This window comes from Sitophilus oryzae, unplaced genomic scaffold (assembly GCF_002938485.1).
Source record: "Sitophilus oryzae breed Bouriz unplaced genomic scaffold, Soryzae_2.0 scaffold_810_pilon_pilon, whole genome shotgun sequence".
Lineage (NCBI taxonomy): Eukaryota > Metazoa > Arthropoda > Insecta > Coleoptera > Curculionidae > Sitophilus > Sitophilus oryzae.
In genome coordinates this window covers 6,858,405-6,880,684 of record NW_022147429.1, presented here as the reverse complement: position 1 = coordinate 6,880,684, position 22,280 = coordinate 6,858,405, and the positions used below count along the sequence as shown (strand labels likewise).

At 31.4% G+C, this 22,280-nt stretch overlaps 1 protein-coding gene and 1 non-coding gene across 2 annotated transcripts in view; both read right to left on the bottom strand.

The window, feature by feature from the left end:
* Positions 1 to 22,075, bottom strand: part of LOC115889147 — a 34,713-nt gene extending 12,638 nt beyond the window's left edge. The window contains exons 1-5 of the mRNA XM_030909094.1: positions 21,877 to 22,075; positions 21,688 to 21,810; positions 12,986 to 13,153; positions 9,657 to 9,840; positions 1,294 to 1,447 (exon numbers count right to left, since the gene is read on the bottom strand). Coding sequence (XP_030764954.1) covers positions 1,294 to 1,447; positions 9,657 to 9,840; positions 12,986 to 13,153; positions 21,688 to 21,810; positions 21,877 to 21,952 — 705 coding nt within the window. The 5' untranslated portion in view covers positions 21,953 to 22,075. The remainder of the gene's footprint in view (positions 1 to 1,293; positions 1,448 to 9,656; positions 9,841 to 12,985; positions 13,154 to 21,687; positions 21,811 to 21,876) is intronic.
* On the bottom strand, positions 1,640 to 1,713 carry Trnan-guu. The gene has a single exon. It is a non-coding gene; the product is annotated as a tRNA-Asn (tRNA).
* Positions 22,076 to 22,280: the final 205 nt, after the last annotated feature.

Genomic DNA, 22,280 nt, shown 5'->3' with positions numbered 1-22,280 from the left:
TATACAGTATACAAGGTGCTGCATAGTATACAGGGTGCTTCAAAAAAGCGTCGCGGATATAACATGTTTTTTTACGCCATACCCCATTTTTTATTTTATATTTAGGTTCTACGTAAGATTCCATAACATTTTTATTTATAATGTTATATACCTAAAATTAATAGTTTTTGTAATATTTAAATTTGTTAAAGCAAATATTAAATTGCAGTTTGGTAAAAAATTGTCAGTGGTGCCATTGTTTTAGAAGTTGGCATATATGACATATTTAATAAAAGTTGAAGAGTTTTGTAAAATATATTAGAAAAAATGATAATATATAGGGTGTACCAATTATTAAAAAATTTGAGAAGTATTTTAAGTAGTTTGAAATTCATAAATATATTTTGAACACCCTGTAGCATCTAACTAAAATATCTTTACATATGTCAATTCTATATCTCTATAAAATTCTCCTACCAAATTTTAGTTGTCCAACTTTAGAAACAATGGCTTCACTGACAAATTTTTACCACACTGCAAAAATTGTTTAAACAAATTTAAATATTACAAAAACTATTAATTTTAGGTATATAACATTATATATAAAAAAAATTATGTAATTTTACGCAGAATCTAAAAATAAAATAAAAAATAGGGTGTGCATTTAAAAAAACATGTATTTTATATCCGACACACCTTTTTGAAGCACCCTGTATACTCTATAATAATTTTAAAATGTGTATCTTAACCTTCCTTATAACTTTTACATTTAATATTTTTTTGTAAACCCCGGACAAATGAGATGATAGTCTTTACTCTATCGTTGTCTCCACCCTGTACAAACAAGAATCAAATACCTTGGACGAGTTAAAGGAATGCATCGAGATCAAGTTTCTTCCTTTTGTCTATACAAGATGGCTTGTGCCCAGCAATATGTAAATCAGTCATCAAACACTGTAATTTATGTATTGTACAAGGTAAAACAATTTGAACATTTCTTCAAATAAATTATAATATTTCTGAAATTGTACTCTTTTATTTTAATTGTATTATTTACAGTAAAGCATTTTTTTCGGCCACCCTGTATATAGCGTATTGAATAAGTAATTTTGGCAATAATTTACGTTTAAAAATACATATACGAAAATATTTTAGAAAGAAAGAACTTAACTTGAAATATACAAATTTATATCTAAATTCCATCTTAAAATACTTTTAGTCAACCCGTATAAAAATATATTTTATATCTTATATCACTCTCACTTTAAAAAAAAATTGTAAACCTAAAGAGAACATCTACTTCTTTATACTTACTCTTCTTTTGCATTTCTTGCTACACAATGACCTCTTTTTTATTTTCATCGCTTTCCTTAACGACATTATCAGAAATCCATTTCCTAATAATAATATAACTGCGGGTATAACCGCAAAAGTAAATAACGTAATCCAATTGAAAGCTAAATAAAACCTAAAATAAAATAAAGTAAAAACAGTAGAATAATTCGAAAAGATAACAAAATTTAACGAACCAAAAAAATTTCTGCTTATTAGATTCTTAAATTTTTATATTTTTACCTTTGTACTAATTTTTTTAATACTAGTCATAATATAGTTCAAGCGTACATTTGTTGTAAAATTTATTAGAAAAATAAAAAAGTTGCGCCCCCGGGTGGGCTCGAACCACCAACCTTTCGGTTAACAGCCGAACGCGCTAGCCGATTGCGCCACGGAGGCGATGGGTTTTAGATTTCAAACAGCCGTATACCAACGGAATCTTTAACTTTAATGATTTTTACGAGTTCAGGTATTTTTTTAATTAGCCAAATACAAATTATCTTTCTTCGATAGCACTCCAATCGCTTCTACGTGATAGGTCGGTCAATTTTATTATACTATACATATACAGGGTGGTCCAAACTGTGTTCTGGAAACTTCGGCAGCATATTCTGCAGATAAAAATAAGTAAAAAAGTTCGTATAAATATATGTCATAAAATGCTTAGTTACAGAGATACAGGGTGTAAAAGTTTCATTTTTATTTCGATTTTTTCCAAATAATTTCTGAAGTAACGTCAATATTTGGATGAAAATTGGTGTATGGGAGTTTTTTGACATGAGAAATTTTATTTTGATGTCAATATGACCCCTACTTCAAAGCCCCTACTAATAAAGGGCGCCGCCTACATGTGTTTTAACTGTTTTGAAGCGTAATACCTTTCTGTCTGTACCTGTATAAAACTACCGAGGAAAAAAATATACATCTCTGTGACTTTTCACGCAAAAAATATCTCTTTGTAAAAATCGCTACGAGCAACCGTTCTCAAGATATTTAGAATAGAAATAGTCAATACATGTTATTATTGACGAAAAAATAAAAACGTGATTAGAGATAAATAATAAATTTGGGAAATTTTTATTTTTTTTTTAATAATTAATGTTAAATTTTTCTGCAAAAAATGATAAAGCAGTTTCTATTGAACTTTTGGCACAAAAACATTTCAAATTTATAATTTCAGTCTCATAACTATTAACTATTTAGTCAACATGTTTAATTTATGTCAATGATGACAGGATCAAATTTCGATTCCAACTATCTTGAAAACTTTACTCGTAGCGATTTTTACCAAGAGATCTTTTTTACGTAAAAAACGTCGTAAATGTGTATTTTTTACTTAGTAGTTTTATACACGTACGGACGAAAAGTTATTAATCTTCAAACCAGTTAAAAAATGTGTAGGTGGTGCCCTCTACTAGTAAAAGTCATATTGACATCAAAATCAAATGTTTCATGTCAAAAAAATACCAGACCCCAATTTTCATCCAAATATTGACGTTACTTCAGAAATGATTTGGAAAAAATTGAAATAAAAATGAAATTTCTTCGAAACCAAGCATTTTAGGACATACGTTTATACGAACTTTTTTACTTATTTTTATCTGCAGAATATGCTACCGAAGTTTCCGGATTACAGTTAGGACCACCCTGTATATAGGTAGGTATCTTAACATAGTGGGACACGCAGAATTTTTCTTCGAGATACGTAGGTTTCATAATGAACTAAATGTGTGATCGAAAAAAAAACGGCGTCCAGTTTGCTTGGAGATGACGATTCATAGCCATAGCTGACGCCGGTTTTATTCGATCATACGGTATATTTTCAATGCCAATTTAAAAAAATTTTAAATCAAATTAAATATTAACAAAACCAAATATTTCTTACTTTTTATAAAACAAAGTTATTCAACATCGAAATTTAAATCGGCCAATTACGCGCGAAAACGCCATCGGCTATATTTTCTTATAAATATACAGGGTCACAAAAATAGTGTATCTAACATAGGTGGGTTACTCTACAGATAAAAATAAAACATAAAGTTCCTATGAATATGCCCTAAAATGTATCCCGAGGAAGTTACAGCTCTCGAAAGGGTAAATAAAAATAATATATATTTTTCGTTTTTCTTGAAATTTGGTACTTACATGTTTAATGCCAAAGCGAATGGCGATTGTGTAATACAGTCCTGAATAGGTACTTTCTACTAGGATAGATGGCACAACTGTTGGTGAGGTACGATGATACCGTATGGTCGAAAAAAACGCGCGGCGTCCAGTTGGCTAGGAAATTACGATCGATGACATTTCCCATATAAATTTACAAATAAAATGAGAGCGATCTTCATTTCATAGCCATCGCTGACGCCGTTTTTTTTCGATCATACGGCATTTGCTCGATTCTTCTCGAATCTTCGAATGAATCATTACGGTGTCTATTCTTTAATGCGATGTTAAGGTCATCCGAGGGCGGGCCATATAGTTAGGTTAGGTCGAGTCCACACCGGTCCGCAACAATATTTTTGCATTCGTGATTGTTTTAAAAATGAATATTAATATATGTAATATACACTATTATACAGTATACAGGGTGTTCCATAATGACATACTAATATTTAAGGTGGTGATACTTGGACCTATTCTAAAAAAAAACTTCTTATGAATGTATAGGTATGTCCTAAATAGGGTGATTTCGCCAGTAGTCGGCCTTTTTTGATCATTGTGTATTATGTATTTTAATAATTTGGGTCGCTCTGATTTTAAAATAATTATATACCTCTCTTTCTCAAGCATATACATGTACTAGGAGAGGGAGTAAGAAAGAAATAGCCTAGAATACATTGAAATATTTTATTTTTTATTTTTTTTCTGAAATAGCACTTTTTCTAGTAGTCGGCCCTTAATGACCTAGTAGTCGGCCGCGACCTTACCAGTTTTCGGCCGTCAGAAATTGCGTCTTTTTAATACAGACCCGTATTTACTTATATTTTTTATTTTTCATGATAGGTTTTGTAACAAACTAATAATATCAGCAAAACGGTCGGATATTTCGGGATGTCTACGGCGAAAAGAGGAGTACCATTTCTCTTCCGGTTTGCTGTTTTTAAATGGAGTTTGTATATTTTCTTTTAAAACAATATTTTGTACGGTCAAAATAAGTTCCTGTTTTTTTATCGGAAATCCACATTTGGCCAATTGAATTATCCAATTCACTATTTTTTCTCGTTAGCAATACTTAGGTAAGGATCAGGTCCCATTTGCCGGGGCTTACTTAATGTTCGTCCCGAGAGCCGGTCCTGTACAGTTGTACGTGGAACACTGTAATTCCTGCAAGCTTCGCGAATTGTGGCCCCGTTTCTTATAGAATTCAAAGCCTTGTCAATATTTTCTTCAGAATATTGATGAAACTTTCTCTTTCTAGGGCGCATCATTTTCTGGAATTAAAAAAAAAACATTTTTTAACTAAAAAAATGTGGCGAAACCACCTAAAAAAACGTATGGCCGACAACTGGTACATTCATCAATTTCTGCTGTTGCCAGTAATCGGCCATCAAATTTAACATCCTATAGAAATGTTATTATTCATTTTAAGTCCGGCCGACTACTGGTACCAGAGTTTTGGCTATCCTATACTATATGAAAAAAAATGAGAGAAATATTTACTTATTATATAATTTTTTATTAACCAGATAAAGATAAAATAAAATTCCTTGAATTTTTCTAGTAGTCGGCCATGGTGGCCGAGAACTAGCTTCGTTACGATAATTTAATGCCAGTAACCGGCCACTGTATTTTTAACCCAAAGTTTGAACAAATATATATTTGGGGCTATTTATTAATTATCTAAACATATATTCTACCTAAAAAACCTACACTGACAATGTTAATTAATCTAGGAATATTTTAACGTACCTTTAAAATTATTGTTCTTGATCTTTCACCATTTTTGAATACTTGTTCACAAAGACACGGACGAAACGGTTAATTTTGCGCGCCAATTTAGGGAGATAAGGTTTGACCCAGTAGAAAGAAATATTGATACCTATTTACCTGGAAAGTCAAAGTTATGTCAAAGTAGACAAAAAATCCATGAAGCGCAGCTGAACTCGCGGGAAATTTAAATTATAAGCAATAAAAATCATTTTTGGCCGACCACTGGAGGTGGCCAGCTTACTGGCGAAATCACCCTATTTTACCTTTTGAGATACAGGGTAGTAAAATTTTCTAATTTTTTTTTCCATTTTCTTTATTAAACTTGATACACGCCTTCTAAACATAAAAATTTCTCTATAGGATTTTTTTTTAGAATTTAGAATGAGTGGGAGGGGGGTTAATCACTTCGACCTTACAGATCCATTGTGTCCCCCTTTCTTGAATCATAACTAATCATACAGTCCCAGGGCTTTGACAAAAGCCAGTATCTGGGACGGTTTTATAGAGGGTAGTTCTCCATCTCCAATATCAGTCGTACCAAAATTCATGGCACGAATGGTTGTCGTCTCGGCGCACTCAGTGATGAGGTGTACTGGTGTTTCCCCATCTTCCCCACAGAATCTGCATTCGCCGTTTCTTCTTAGTTTCAATCTACTGAGGTGTTCATTGAGGAGACAGTGTCCTGTTAAAAACCCCGTGACAATCCGAAGATTGTTCTTACTCAGACCCAGGAAGATCTGTGATTTTTCTTGAAATTTCTTATGAATGTATAGGTATATCCTAAATATTTTACCTTTTGAGATACAGGGTAGTAAAATTTTCTAATTTTTTTTTTCCATTTTCTTTATTAAACTTGATACACGCCTTCTAATCATAAAAATTTCTCTATAGGATACAAACAATTTTATTTGTTTCAACCAGTGGCGTCCACACGGGTTTTACATTAAATATTTTTGAAGAAAAAAATGGTGCACCACCGTTGGCGTAACTACAGGAGGGCTGGGGGTGCCGGGCTCCCTTCATGTCGGTCTGGGCCTCTCCCAGAGAAATTTTGACTTTAGCTGTTGAAGTTAGAGGACTAACAATTACTATTGTATTATTATAAAATTTTATTTCTTATACCGCGTTTCCGTTGTTGTTTATAAATAATAATTATTATTTGTTTGTGATGTAGTAAAAACTACTTTTTCTAGTTTTGTTAAGTTAATATTATTTTGTTGAGTTCAAAAAATTTGTTGTGTCAAAAAAAAAAGTTGTGTGTTTTTTACATGTGTTTACAATGTGCTTTATGTTTTTTAAAAAATTTTAGGTATTTAAATAGTAAAACCCTTGATTAATATAAACAAGGATAAAACCAAAGGTAAAGACAAACCCAACCAAGTCTGTCAAACGTATTGATAGTGTAATTCATATTAACGGTTTATTAAAAAATGTGTTCTGTTTTTAATATTTTTTAAAGAACAAAAATCCTAGCCCCCCCCCCCTATTGAATTGCTAGTTACACTAATGTACAGCAGTGACCATAGTAACTTCTTTTAAAATAAACATTATTCTGAAAAGGTTCATTATTTTCTTAACAGTTTTTATCTCTTGGTGTTTTTCATCTGACGCGTAGTTTTTTTGGTTTAAAAAAATTAGTCATTACATACATTACTATTTCTATTTTAGATGTCTATCCCGATATATGGAAAAAAGCTATAATAACACCTCTCTGTAAAATTTCCAAACCTTTAAATAACAACGATCTAAGACCCGTGACTTGCCAGCAATTTCTAAAATTATAGAAAAAATCTACATAATCAAATTGTTTTATTTGTAGATTCAAATAAACTAATACCTGAATGCCAATCTGGTTTTCGTAAGAACTACAGCACTACCACTTGTTTACTGAAGCTGGTTAATGATATTAGAACAAATCAAGAAAATAAAAATATGACTTGTCTTAGCTTACTAGACTTTAGTAAAGCATTTGATACTCTAGACTCTAGACCATTCATTGCTCCTAGCAAAATTACAGTATTTTGGATTTTCAGAGGGCTCTTTAGAATTGTTAAAAAAAAACCTTTTAAAAGATAGATCAGATTGTGTTGTCATGAAACGGGGAAGTTTAAAACAAAAATCTAGTTATATTCCTATGATTTCTGGGGTTCCTCAGGGATCTATTCTGGGGCCACTTTTATTTTCGTTATATGTAGCTGACATGGATAAGGAAGTACAGTTTTCTAAATTGCAGCAATATGCAGATGATTCTCAAATTTATTGCAAAATAGATATTAATAATTTGGCACAATTTCAGTTAAATTTTAACGACGATCTGAATAAAATTAATAAATATGGTCTGGATCATAATTTGAAATGAAATGCCTGTAGATCTTGTGTTATAGTATTTGGTAGTGATATAAACAAAATTACAAATACGGCTGGTAACATGAATATCCATATAGATAATGTTGCGTTACCCATTATTACAGAGACTGAAAATCTTGGAGTCTATTTTGATGCGAAGCTTTCTTTTCAGGCACATATAACTACTAAATTAAAGGCTGCTTATATACGTTTGAAGAATTTTTCGTCTCTTAAGAAATATATACCATCAAAAACTAAGTGTCAATTATGTAACACACTTATTTTATCTTTATTTGATTACGGCGATGTCGTTTATGGTACATCCATAAACGGCTAAACTCTCCAGAAAAATCCAAATACTTCAAAACTCGTGTCTACGTTTTCTTTTAACATTCCTTTTAGAGATCATATAACGCCACATCTTAAAAATGTATCTATTTTATCCATGACTACAGACGACAATTTCATTTAATGACATTCATTTATCGAATTTTAACTACAGAGCAGCCTCCCTATTTGTTCTCATTGTTCCACTACGTTGACCATGATCATTCGACTGTGATTCGAAGTGCATTATTTTAAAATTCTTCAACACCGAACAGCTAACTTCCAAAAAGCTTTCAGTTTCATAGCGCCACATTTGTGGAATAATATTTCTGATAACTTTAAATTTCAATCCTTTAGAGATTATAAAAAACAAATTAAAAATCATTTACTAAATTCGTAAAAATTATAATTTCTTCGACTGATTTGTGAGGTTCTTGTTCTTCTGATATGCCCGTCATTGGTTGCTGTTCCGGTTTTTACACTGTTTCGTTATGCCTCTCTGCTTATCGCCGCTCATCCCTGATAAAATTATATTTTCACTTTTTTTCTAATTTTAATTTTTTTAATTCTGTTTATATTTCTAATTTAATTTATTTCTATTTTGTTTTTGGGGTCGCACTACTCTGGCACTTGTCTTGTGTCTTTGTATCGGTTTTATAATCGCGGTGCGATCCCTTTAAACGCACATTTATTAAGAATAATTATTAATCTGTAAAACTTAATGGGGTCTAATAAAGAAATTTGAATTTGAATTAATTCAGGGTTAAATCTATGGAGGGTTTAAAAAACCTTTTAGCCTTCATAGTTAAATCGTTAAAAATCTGATGCGCTGACTGTTGGAAATCGTTTCTTCATCGACTGGATGAAAATTAAGAGGTACAGCAAAATTGAATAGAAGACGTGTATCAAATTTTGTAAAGATATATACAGGGTGAGTCTTAAATAAGTGCAAATATTTTCAGGACTGATAGATCTCGATAAAAGAAACATATTTTAGGTTGAGTTGAGTTTTTTTTGCTTAAATTTTAAGGACCACTGGATCTTTTCTGGGTTTCCTGGTTCTGGTAAATTTAATCTACTACCTATATTGTGCCAAATTTCAATTTTTTTTTTCAAAATTCTCAAATTTTTTTTTCGCGACCTCATAATCGTTTTTCTCGGATCGAAATATACTACCCCTAAAAATATTTGCACTTATTTAATTAAGGCTCACCCTGTATAATAACAACAGAGTTATTATGATTTTTTTAGAATATATTACCATCCATAGGCGTGCCTACGGGGGGGCCGGGGGGCCATGGTCCCCCCTAATCAACATAAATAATAAATAAAAAAAGACTTCAAACGAAAATCCACAAAAAAAACCGTTGGAAAACCGGGAAAATCAATTTTCTGCGTGCAGAAAATTACTTTGCGCACGCTCGTATAAAAAAAATTTTCGTCTGCGGCGCAATTTTTTTCTCCAGTTCGTAATCTTTAACTTTGGCCCCTCCTTATTAAAAAGCGTAATTATCACGCCGATGTTACCATCCTGTCTGTATCTCAAAAGTTAGTATGTTTCAGAATTCATATTAAGTTTTTTTCTTAGAATAAGTCCCAAAATCGCCCAATTAAATATTATCATGTCACTAAGGAACACCCTGTATTCGTAGCCAGGCGATCTAGAAATTATTTGACGAAAGTAAATGATTTTTTTCGAATTGTTGTATATTAAATTTAGTAAATCTACCTACACCTACTTGGAATCAAAGAAAGCAGTTGTTGTTAAGGAATCATCACTATCCCAAGTGTATATGAAACAATATGGTAGGTTATAAACGATTGATATAAGTACACTTATAAACATTATACGTCTCGCCACCCATGGCTGACAAAACTTTGGTTTGGTACATTGAACTGGGTTCCACAAATAAGTAACTCTATCTAAAAATAATTTATTTTAAAATATAGTAATATATACCTAATCCATATCTTATCACAAACAAAATTTGATTCAAAGTCGAATTAGAAACACATATCAATCCAAAACTATTTCCTGATATATACAGAGTCCAGCGATGGGGCGTCGGGCAACTGTAGTTCCTACAATAAAAAACTTGAGAATTTTGTTTAAGTGCAAACCTAAAATATGTTCTAGGATTTATTTCAGGCAAATATTTTAACCTCTATAGGGTGGTTCAAGATAGTGTGGGTGGATCAGGATGATTTTTTTAATTGGAACACCCGGTATATTATTGCATTTTTGGCTTTCTTTCAGATCACTTTACATAATCCTAAGATATGAGTAAATATATTCCGATTAATTTCTAGATTTATTAATTTCTAGAGATATTAATAAATAAATAAAAAATATATATTTTTCAAGCATCCTTAAAAAAATTATTACCATTAAAGTACGTCTGCTGGATCTGTGTCTATGAAAGGAATGCGGACAAAAAACATTTAAATAAACAGCAATATATTTTATACGTCGACTTGACGAGTACGTCACCGCAAATTGCTCCGCCCACTCATTTTATTGGCTATTTGCAAATTTGTCGAATTTTTATTGATGGGACGCGTCGTCTAATTTTTTACGAAAAACATCGAGAGAATATCGTTTTCCCTCTCACGGATACCCCGTAGCCACAGAACAGACAGACGTACTGTAGATGGTCTATACTTACTTTACTATAAGTATCGTAATCTTAAATAATACAGGGTGTACAAAATTCTACGCCAAACTTTCTAAAATATAAAATAAATTTCCTTTGCTTTTTTTTTAACGGAACAATCTGTATATTATTTTTTTATTAGATGGGGAGTTAAAAAATAAACATTTTTTGTATTTCAAATTTTTTTAAGGTTTCGCAGATACACACAATATTCTTTCATATGACTCTTTCAACGGTAAAACTCGAGAGAAAAATCATTGCGTGTCTTTGATAAAAATTTAATGTGGAAAATTCCATATGAAATATAAAACCGCTAATATCTGCAAAACCGTTAAAAATTTTGAAATATTCTAAAAAAATGTTCATTTTCTAATTCTCCATCTATTTAAAAATAATATACAGGGTGTACAGGTATACATATTTAAAAAAAGACGAAAAATTATTTTATATTTTAGAAAGTTTGGCGTAAAATTTTGAACGTCCTGTATGATTTACGATTACCATATTTATAGCAAAGTGAGTACAGGCCATCTTAAGTAAATACCTAATATAGTTTTGATTTCAAGATAGTTCTTGTATTTATAATATTTTTTTTAAGAAAGGCTGAAATATATATTTTTTGTTTATTAATATCTTTGAAACTATCGAAATATATATAATCCTAAGATATGAGTCTTAGGATTATGAATTAAGTGATCCGAAAGGAAGCAGAAAGTGCAATAATATACAGGATGTTCCAAAAAAATCCCAATCCACTCATACTTTTTTGGGCCACCCTATAGAAGTTAAAATATTTTCCTAAAATACATCCCAGTACATACTTTAGGTCTGCGCTTAAACAAAATTTCCAAGTTTTTTTTATTCTAGGAGCTACAGATGCCCGACGTACTATCGCCGTCCCGTATAATAAAAATTTCACATGACCAATATAATATCAATATGGTCAGGGCAGACTCTACGGGGATCCCAGAAAGCCCAGAAATTACATGACCGAAAATACAGTTTAAGGTGGGTTTATATGCGTCCGTCATGCGTCGTCCGTCGTCGTTACACTAATATCATGTTGAGCTATGATCTATGATTTCGGAAATAAACCAATAGAATTGCACAAAACTGACAAAGGATGACGGATGAGGTTACCTATATAAACCCAAACGTGCATTAAAATGACAATGCATCTTGCAAAGAAACCATGATACAAGAACGGTTAGATAAGATATTACGCATGTAGTGGGCGTAGCTTAACAGAAAATTACTATCCGAGTGACGTCATGCGCGCGGAGAACCGATTTGCCATCGCCAAGGATCTTGTGAGAGAAGATATTGCGCATGAAGTTGGCGGAGCTTAAAAGAAAATTACTACCCGAGTGACGTCATGCGCGCGGAGAACAGATTTGCGACCGCCAAGGATCTTATCTTTCGTTATTGTATCATGCAAAGAAACTAACAAAACTGCAAAAATGCACGTGTTTCCAAAAGACGATAAGGCGTGTATCTTAGATAAAAGAAAAATATATGGTATGTATTCGTTGTTTGATTTTTTTTTCGTTCACTTTAAAATCTATAAATCTCGGTCTATTCATTAGACAGCCAGTCGACTTACGATCATTTACATGAAACTCTGTCAGATAAATAAAAAAATAAACTGTAAAATATATATATTCTTATGTTTTATTAAAGTTACTCTGATATATCAGGGTAACTTTAAAAATAAATCCTTTGAATTCAAATATAAACATAAAAAACATTTATAGTAGAAAAGGCCAAGGTGCTGGGTTAAACGTAGTCTCTACTAAAAACACGGAGGGGCGCTTTGACCCAAAATTTTACTATTAAGTTTCATATCTATCTTAATAGTAGATTATTTTCTTTTATCTATGACTGTAATGTATCCTCTCGTTCAAAAAATCCAGTAAAAATGTTTACTCTCCATAGACTACAGCAAGAAGAATTTTTACAATTTATTGCAATTAAGTAAAGAAAAAAAATACTATAGGTACCTAATAAAAATTGTTTGTTTTTGTTACATTCACTTTGTTATACCATTGTTTTTATATTAGATGCTATTTTAATTATATTTTTAAATATTGGCATTTGTAACACTCGAGCATCTTTTATTTTTGTCGATCCTTACGCTTTAATCATTAATTAAAAAACCTTATTCTTGGGAAAGAGGTTTTTTAACTTGGATCTCCTCCAAAAAAAATAGGCTATATTCCATTCTTTTTTATTTAGTTTAAGATATATTGGTCCCTAATAACTAAGTATTTAAATATATAACATTTAATTTACAGTGATTATATGCCTATAAAAATAACTGAAAATTTGTGATGTAGTAAAATAAAATCGAGTCTAATTGTAACTTAATATGAAATACCCACACAGTATAAATTAATTGTTAATTTATTATTTACCAATGGTTAGACCCACTACAGCAAAAACACTAAGGGTATTCATAGCTTCGCTTAGTGGCAAACCAATCAAAGAATCGTAAGTATTCCAACCATGGAACCACATAACTCCCTTACTTAATCCTCCAAATAGTAACGCAAACGACATACCTAAATCCATTGCAGCTAAAACTAAATTCATGAAATTATTTTTGGTCAACAAAAGCAGTACCGGGTGGCCAACTAAGAATGGACGACGGCTGTATCTCAGAAACTACTTATCCTTACTTATCGTATAACTTTGGGAAAAAAATTCTAATAAGTAAATCGACCAAGAGAAATCGCTGGAAATTATTTTCATGTTCTAAAAATGTCCGCTAGGGGGCGTTTCTCTGGTAGTCAATCAGAAAACAGGGTTTCTCTCAAAAATATGTAGGTGAACAGGTATTTTAAATATTACTGTTGTAATCATCGAGAAATTTGTAATTTTTTTGATATAGAGTGTTTTGCTCTAACTCAAAAAATAAAGTGGTGGGGGAAGGTTCAACTTGCTTTTATTAAAATAAGGATAACTCTGGTTTAGGTTAACCGATTTAAACAAACTAGGGACTCGTTTAAAAGAGCTTTTCTTCCTTAATGATCTTCAGTATAAATTTTGATTCTATAATTTTTTTCGTGGTAGCTAGAGGGTGCTGTTTGATATCATAACAGATATTGCGCTTTTGCATTAAAAATTTAAATCGGAGGCTATATTTCTCTTTGCACAGTTAAATAGAGCACAAAATTTCCAAAATATCATAGCAAACCGCAACTTTCTATCTTGTCTCTAACCGGAGATATTAAGAGAACAAATTATGTTAGGCTGCCGCTTAGGATTATATAGTCTAAAGATTACAGTAGTAGGCTAGGAAACAAAAAGAGGTAAATTGGTTACGTCAAAATATCAAAACGTTTAAGTTCAGTTTTCCCGCATCCAAATTTCGGACGTTTTCTTAAAAAAGATAACCATAAATTTTTAAACCTGTTTATGTAACATTATCGTCCATCCACATAATTTTTACGAATTTCTTGGTTAATTATACATAGATAGTTCTCAGATTATAATGTCCGAAAGTCGGACAATCAATAATTTTATTAAAATTTCTAGGAATTTTGTGCCACCATATTGCTTTTAACAGAAAACGGCCAAATTTCGTATGGCCGAAAACTAGGGGTTTATTTCATGTAACGTCATTTAGCTATTAATCCAAGTTCGTTCTTGATTTCACTTGTTTTCGTGTTTTACCTGTTGTTTGTGTTATTTATTATTATATTATAAAGTTTATGTCGTATGGGTCACTTTTCATATAGCCCCGAAGGTGCGAATGTTAACAATATGCACTACTGGTCCAAATCTACCCTGGATGCAAGGAGTTCAGCACCAAAACCGTTGGTCGATACATGTTTAGGCAGGAATTCTAGGATGGCGATTGATTATCTGAATGAAATGAACTATCCATAATTTCTAAGAGATGAATTGCCCATTTTGGTTATGGGATCCATCATGATGAAATTGCATTTGTCGCAATTTCATCAGCATGAATGCAGTTGGTGTAGATGATGCAGTAGTGCAGTTGTGTCGCTTATTTTGCTATGAATGTGTGGGGCTTCTTGGATACCACTTACTTTAGTAGAGAGAGACGCTGGAGCGGCATATTTCCATGGCCAGCTAGGTCATCGAATTCAATATGCCTGGGTTTTAATTTATGGGGTCGAATCAAGAGCGAACATGGATAAATAACAATTAAATAGTATTAAAATGAAATTAAAATATATATTATGAAATTTTGACGTAACCAATTTGCCTCTTTTTGTTTCCTAGCCTACTACTATAATTTTTAGACCATATAATCCTAAGCGGCAGCCTAACAAAATTTGTTCTCTTAATATCTCCGGTTAGAGACAAGATAGAAAGTTGCGGTTTGCTCTGATATTTTGGAAATTTTGTGCTCTATTTAACTGTGCAAAGAGAAATATAGCCTCCGATTTAAATTTTTAATGCAAAAGCGCAATATCTGTTATGATATCAAACAGCACCCTCTAACTACCACGAAAAAAATTATAGAATCAAAATTTATACTGAAGATCATTAAGGAAGAAAAGCTCTTTTAAACGAGTCCCTAGAAAAATGACAAATTTCTCGATGATTACAATAATAATATTTAAACTACCTGTTCACCTGCATATTTTTGAGAAAAACCCTGTTTTCTGATTGGCTATCAGAAAAACGCCCCCTAGAGGACATTTTTAGAACTTGAAAATAATTTCCAGCGATTTCTCTTGGTCGATTTACTAATTAGAATTTTTTTCCCAAAGTTATACGATAAGTAGTTTCTGAGATACAGCCGGCGTGCATTCTTAGTTGGCCACCCGGTACAAAATCGGTCTAATTTTACCACATACTATTTATATTTATTAAATATAAAAATGAAGAGATAAACCATAATAGTAATACTCTATCCTGTCCTAATAACTGATCCTATACAAGTACGTCTGTTCGTTCTGTAGCTACGGGGTATCCGTGAGAGGGGGGAAACGATATTCTCTCGATGTTTTTCGTAAAAAAATAGACGACGCGTCCCATCAATATAAATTCAACAAATTAGCAAGTAGCCAATAAAATGAGTGGGCGGAGCGATTTGCGGTGACGTACTCGTTAAGTCGACGTATAAAATAAATTGCTGTTTATTTAAATGTTTTTTGTCCGCATTCCTTTCATAGACACAGATCCAGCAGACGTACTGTACTTATAGTTTATAGTACAGGATTTTTTATCAAAACCTAATTTTTACGTATATTTTTGAATAGGAGAATATACTTTTAAGAGGGTACCAATCAAAAAGTTGCCTCAACTATGTTTAATTAATAATAATACCAGATTTTGGAGACATTACGTTCATAAAATGTTTTGATCATTTATATGTAAAATTAAAGCTATTTTTATTCTGTGCATGATGTTATTACGGTGCCTATGAAAAAGTTGCCGTAAATAGGGGTAACCACGGTTCAAAGTTTTTCCTACTACTTTATAGGAAACCCATATATACGGGGTGGCCCATCGAAAACGTTCCGCAAGACATAACAGCCAGGGTATTTTTTTTCAAAAAATCCAAAAAACACGTCAATTTTGTTTGCGAGGGGGACAACTTTTGCCCCAAAAATGATTGCAAAATCTTCAACCCTCTGAGCGGGGGTGTCATCCCCCAATTTTTTTCAAATGGGAAGGGGGGTCAAGTGATACCGCAATGAAAAGGGTTTTCTATTATCTATACTTTCCCGCTTCGTTTTTGAAAATCGGTCGAGTCATTGAGAAAATATGAAAGATTGAAATTTGAAAAGTTTATTTAAAAATTTATCAGAGTAAATGATAAAGATAAATTCCTTCGACCAATTTGCTGTTTTTTCTTATTATTTCTAGATGTTTTAGCATTTTTTCACTTGCCACAAGGTTGAACGATCAGGTGCGGTCGTTGCGAGATAGCTGTTCTGTGACTTGTGCATTGAAGTTCTTCTCAATATCGTTAAATTTTTAACAATTATGGTGTACTCACTTGCAGAAAAAGTGGAAATAATCGAACTTTATTTTAAAAATAAACTTTATTTTACTTTATTTTAAAACGTCTTCGTTGAGTTCTTGTACCAACTGAATTTTGTACGGGTGGAACTTTTTTTAATATCCTTTGGACGCTTATACGATTCACGCCGGTCTCATTGGCTAATTTTCTTGTACTCAGCGTACTTGGCAACTTGGCCTAATACGAATACCTCCATAGCTTCATTTCTTACAGGATTTTCCCTCTGCCTCTTTTTATTCATAACGGAACTAGTTTCGCGAAATTTTGCTACTAACTCGCCAACAATTTTGTCATAAAGGTGTTTGTTAGGATGGCGTTCATTGAATATCTGCCCAACCCGATTGCCACATTCATTATTTTTAAAATAAAGTTCGATTATTTCCACTTTTTCTGCAAGTGAGTACACCATAATTGTTAAAAAGTTTAACGGTATTGAGAAGAACTTCAACGCACAAGTCACAGAACAGCTATCCAGCAACTACTGCACCTAATCGTTCAACCTTGTGGCAAGTGAAAAAATGCGAAAACATCTAGAAATAATAACAAAAAACAGCAAATTGGTCGAAGGAATTTATCCTCATCATTTACTCTGATAAATGTTTAAATAAACTTTTCAAATTTCAATCCCTCATATTTTCTCAATGATTCGATAGTTGCAGTTCATTCGAATAATTCGATAGTTAGTAAGAAAACATTCGTTGAAAAACTATTCGAATAAAATTATCGAATAGATCCGTCATCTGCCTTGAAATATTGTATTCTAGTAATTCGGCAGCAAAACCATTCATTTATAAAATTCATTCATTTATAAAATTCATTCATTTATAAAATTCATTCATTTATAAAATTCATTCATTTATAAAATTCATTCATTTATGAAATTCATTTATTCGTCAGGATCGATTATAATAAAATATTAACTGAATTTTAGTTGTCGCCCGGCGACGCGACGTAGGTTTCTTTCCGAGAGACCCGACAGCGGTCGGTGGCAATGCTATGAAAGAAGCCGGCATCTTTGATTTTTTGCGGAGTCAGATATAGATAAGGACACATTATTTTTTTTATTAAGGTGCTAGTATTTACACAGAAAATACATTATGAAGGGCGCTGTTGCCATATTTTGGTATTAGTTGATATTATCAAAGAATATTATTGTTTGGCTTTAGTTAGTTAGGGATAGTAGGCATGTCTATATATTCTGCATTTTTTTTATTAATATTCTGTTGTTACACTGCAATAATACTTGTTATTTTGGATGTGGGAAATTATTTTTAATGTTTTTAAGCAAAGACTAGTTTAATAAATAATAATAACAGTAAAAATTTGTAATACCTATTAACAACAAAATTTAAAATCATTTAATATAATTTTTTTTTACGTAGTAGCAAAATATAAACAACAAATTAGATGTCAAAATTATTTATATTAGATCCTATTTAAAAATAATATAGTCTCTAATTTTTTTGGCAACGTTGGTTTATTAAATAATAATAATTACAGAACTAATTTGTTATAATAACAACAAATTTTAAAATCATGAAATATAAACATTTACTAATTTTCTAAGCAAGCGGTGTAATGGGAGGAAAATATAAATAAAAAATTAGAAATCAAAATTATTTATATTAGGTGCTTTATATTACTATTTAAAAATTATATTTACTTTTACTGGCATTTACTTTAAAATAAATGAAATATTTCTTCGCAAAAAACTACATGTAAGAGAATTAGCATAAACAAAATACAAACATCGTTAACTTTTTTTTTAAATTGGCACGTGTAAAATTTTCATTTTAGTTTTCTCACCCCATAGTTTGAGTTCGATAACCATTTATTTAACCACATTACTTAAATATAATTATTAAGTTCCAACTAATTCATAGGTATTATTAAAACATCTAAAATACAAATATGTATTTTTAAAATTAATTGTAAGTTCATCTCATCTCTCTTAAAAATTGCTACTTCTCAAAATTTCCCATTAAAAATAGACCATATACCATATAAAATGAAATAATTGAAAGATCGGACCAGTGTTGCCAGATATTAGTTTAGCTGGTCGCCACTAGGGGTGGCGAAAGTCGCCAAAAATAAAATAAAAGTCGCCAAATATTTTGACCACCTGCACATGCACACAATCGTCAATAAATAAAATTAAAAATAACTACTATTTTAGTATTTTAACTATTTTAATAAAACACAAAAATAGCACAGTATTTATACGGCGAAGTTATAAAAATTTGGAAGAACCAATAATGCACTGACGCATACAAAATCCAAACGAATACTAAATTTCATTTATCAAAAGCATTCGATAGTCGTGGCTCAACGATAACCATTTAGTCGCACGGCGAGGTTGTCACATATGCTTTAGTTTACAAATGAATGAATGATTTTATTCGAATAAAACCATTCGATAGTTGAAATCATTCATTCATTAACCATTCGATAGTCTAATTCATTTGATAGTTCCCATCGCTAGTTTAAATAAACTTTTCAAATTTCAATCCTTCATATTTTCTCAATGATTCGACCGATTTTCAAAAACGAAGCGGGAAAGTATAGAGAATAGAAAGCCCTTTTCATTGCGGTACCACTTCACCCCCCTTCCCATTTGAAAAAAATTGGGGGATGAAACCCCCGCTCAGGGGGTTGAAGATTTTGCAATCATTTTTGGGGCAAAAGTTGTCCCCCTCACAAACAAAATTGACGTGTTTTTGAATTTTCTGAAAAAAAATTACCCTGGCCGTTATGCCTTGCGGAACGTTTTCGATGGGCCACCCTGTATAACCCAGCAATAGTGCGTCAGGCATCTGTAGCTCCTACAATAAAAAACTTAGGAATTTTGTATAATTGCCAACCTAAAGTACCGTATGATCGAAAAAAACGGCGTCCAGTTGACTTGGGCTTGGGAATGACGATCGATAACATTCCCCATATAATTTTACATATAAAATGACAGCGATCTTCACTCCACAGCCATGGCTGACGCTGGTTTTTTTTGGAATGTTTTAGCATGTATTTCAAGAGAATATACTATTATACAGGGTGTCCCAGAGATAAGTGCAAGTATTTTAACTGGTAGTATAGTTCGACCCCAGAAACACGCCTATGAGATTTCGTTAAAAATTTGATTTTTTTTGGAAATTTTGTTAGTTTTTAGTTAAAAAACATAAAATATATGGCAACCCTGTATATTATTGCATCTTTGGCTTTCTTTATGCTCACTTTACATAATCCTCAGATATTATTAAATACGTTTCGATAGTTTCAAAAATATTAATAAATAAATAAAAAAAGTGTTTCAGTCTTAAAAAAATATTAACATTATAAGAAATGCCCTGAAATCAAAACTATACTATAGATTTACTATTGTTGGTCTGTACTTACTTTGCTATAAATAAAATAGCAATTGTAATCTCGTAATCTTAAACCATACAGGGTGTTCAAAATTCTATGCAAAATTTTCTAAAACATTTTTTCTTCGTTTTTTTTCAATAAAACACCCTGTTATTATTCCTTTGTTAGATGGAGAATTAAAAAATCAATATTTTTCGAATTTAAAGTATTTCGAAATTGTAACGGTTGTGCAAATATTCGCGTTTTTATTACATATGACTCTTTCAACAATAAAATATCAGACTGATATTGACACAAGGTACAAAATTTTGAAATATTTTGAATATAAAAAAAGTTCATTTTTTAATTCTCCATCTAATAAAGGAATAAAAAAATGTGCTATTTAAAAAAACGAAGGAAAATGATTTTATAATTTTGATAGCTTGGCATATAATTTTCCCTGTATAGTTTAATATCACGATATTTATAGCAAAGTAAGTACAGACCAACAATAGTAAATATTTAATATAGTTCTGATTTCAAAACATTTCTTGTTTTTATAATAATTTAGAAAAAAAAAAGGCTGAAAACACTTTTTTTTTATTTATTTATTAATATTTTTGAAACTACCGAAACATATTTAATAATATCTTAGAATTATGTGAAGTGATCAGAAAAGATTACTAGTGGTGTTCCATTTAAAAAAAATCATACCGATCCACTCACACTTTTTTGAGCCACCCTGTAGAAGTTAACAACGTTTCTGAATCCTGAAATACATGCTATCACATACTTTATAGTCTAAGAGCTAGCAACGTTTTCGAGAAAGTATTTTAAGACGTCTGGCTCTTTGATATATCTTTTACTATGCTCTCTGGAACAGCATGCGGCCCGTCTGGTTGCCGATAGATAGTCTACTCGTTGCGTTCACTATTGCGCATCGGAAGAAGATCCTATATTTTTTATTAATTTAGTTCTATAAATTCTAGTATTGAATATAAATCGAACATGTCTCCCTAGCGCAGTGCGTAGAGTTGCCGACCACGAACCGATGATTCAGAGTTCGAACCCGGCTCGGGGCAAAGACTTTTTTTTATTTTATTTGATAGAAAAGTATTAAATAATTCTGGTGATTAAAAAAAACAAATATTTACTTTACAAAACAAATATAAATACTTTACTATCAGAATATAAACGAAAATAAAATAAAAAAGTCTTTGCCCTGACCCGGATTCGAACTGTAAAGCATCGGTTCGTGGTCGGAAACTCTATGCACTGCGCTATGGAGACATGTTCGATTTACGTTCAATACTAGAATTTAAAGGACTAATAAAAATATAGGATCTTCTTTCAATGCGCACTAGGGAACACAACGTTTACCGGCAGCGGACTTACTTAACTTTATTAGGTTCGCACTTATACAAAATTCCTAAGTTTTTTTATTATAGGAAGGAGCTACGGATAGCACATTATGCACGGAATAAAATCTAAATGATCAAAGAATTTTATGAACGTAATGTCGTCTCAAAAATTATTATTAAAGAAAGTTGCGGCAACTTTTTGATTGGCACCCTGTTAAAAGTGTATTCTCCTATTCATAAATATACGTAAAAATTAGATTTTGATTAAAAATACGATGAGATTAATAATCCTGCAGCCGGATCTTAGATTATATTAGAAATATAATTTATTAATACTCTGAGTCTAAATGATGAACTATCAAAATTGCATAATAAAAAATTTGATTTAACACGAAATTCTCATGTTATTTACCTGCTAAATATGTATAAACAGATCCAACCAATTCTTTTCTTCTTAAAACAATCAGCGACAAAGCGTTGCCAAAAATGCCAAAACAACACAAAATAGGTGTAACTACGGAATAAAGAATGATTCCTATCCAAAAATAAGAAACACACGTTAAAGAATATGAATAAATAAACCTAGTTCCTTTGAAATTACCTCTTTGGGTAGGTTTATCCACCCAAACATCAGAATCGCCCCTAAATGCACTAGCACTTATAAAATAAAAACTCATATTACCATTTAGAAACTGTTTTAACAACTTAACTAATATAAATTAATAAATTAAACAAATTCGACTAACATGTGCAGTTATTTCACTCATATAACATGTTCACATAACGTATCAAAAAATCAATGAGATCTCTTGACAATATTGCATTTGTTTGAACAACTAAATCTACGCAAACTTTGATTAGCTTATAGTGTATTTCCCTTAATAACATTTTCTTGTATTGTTTGTACGTACAATATGTAATTAATCCCAATCGGTAATCTCTCAACATTATTAACAATATGTATAATTTGGTATTATTTATATTTAAATATGACGTTGACGTTAC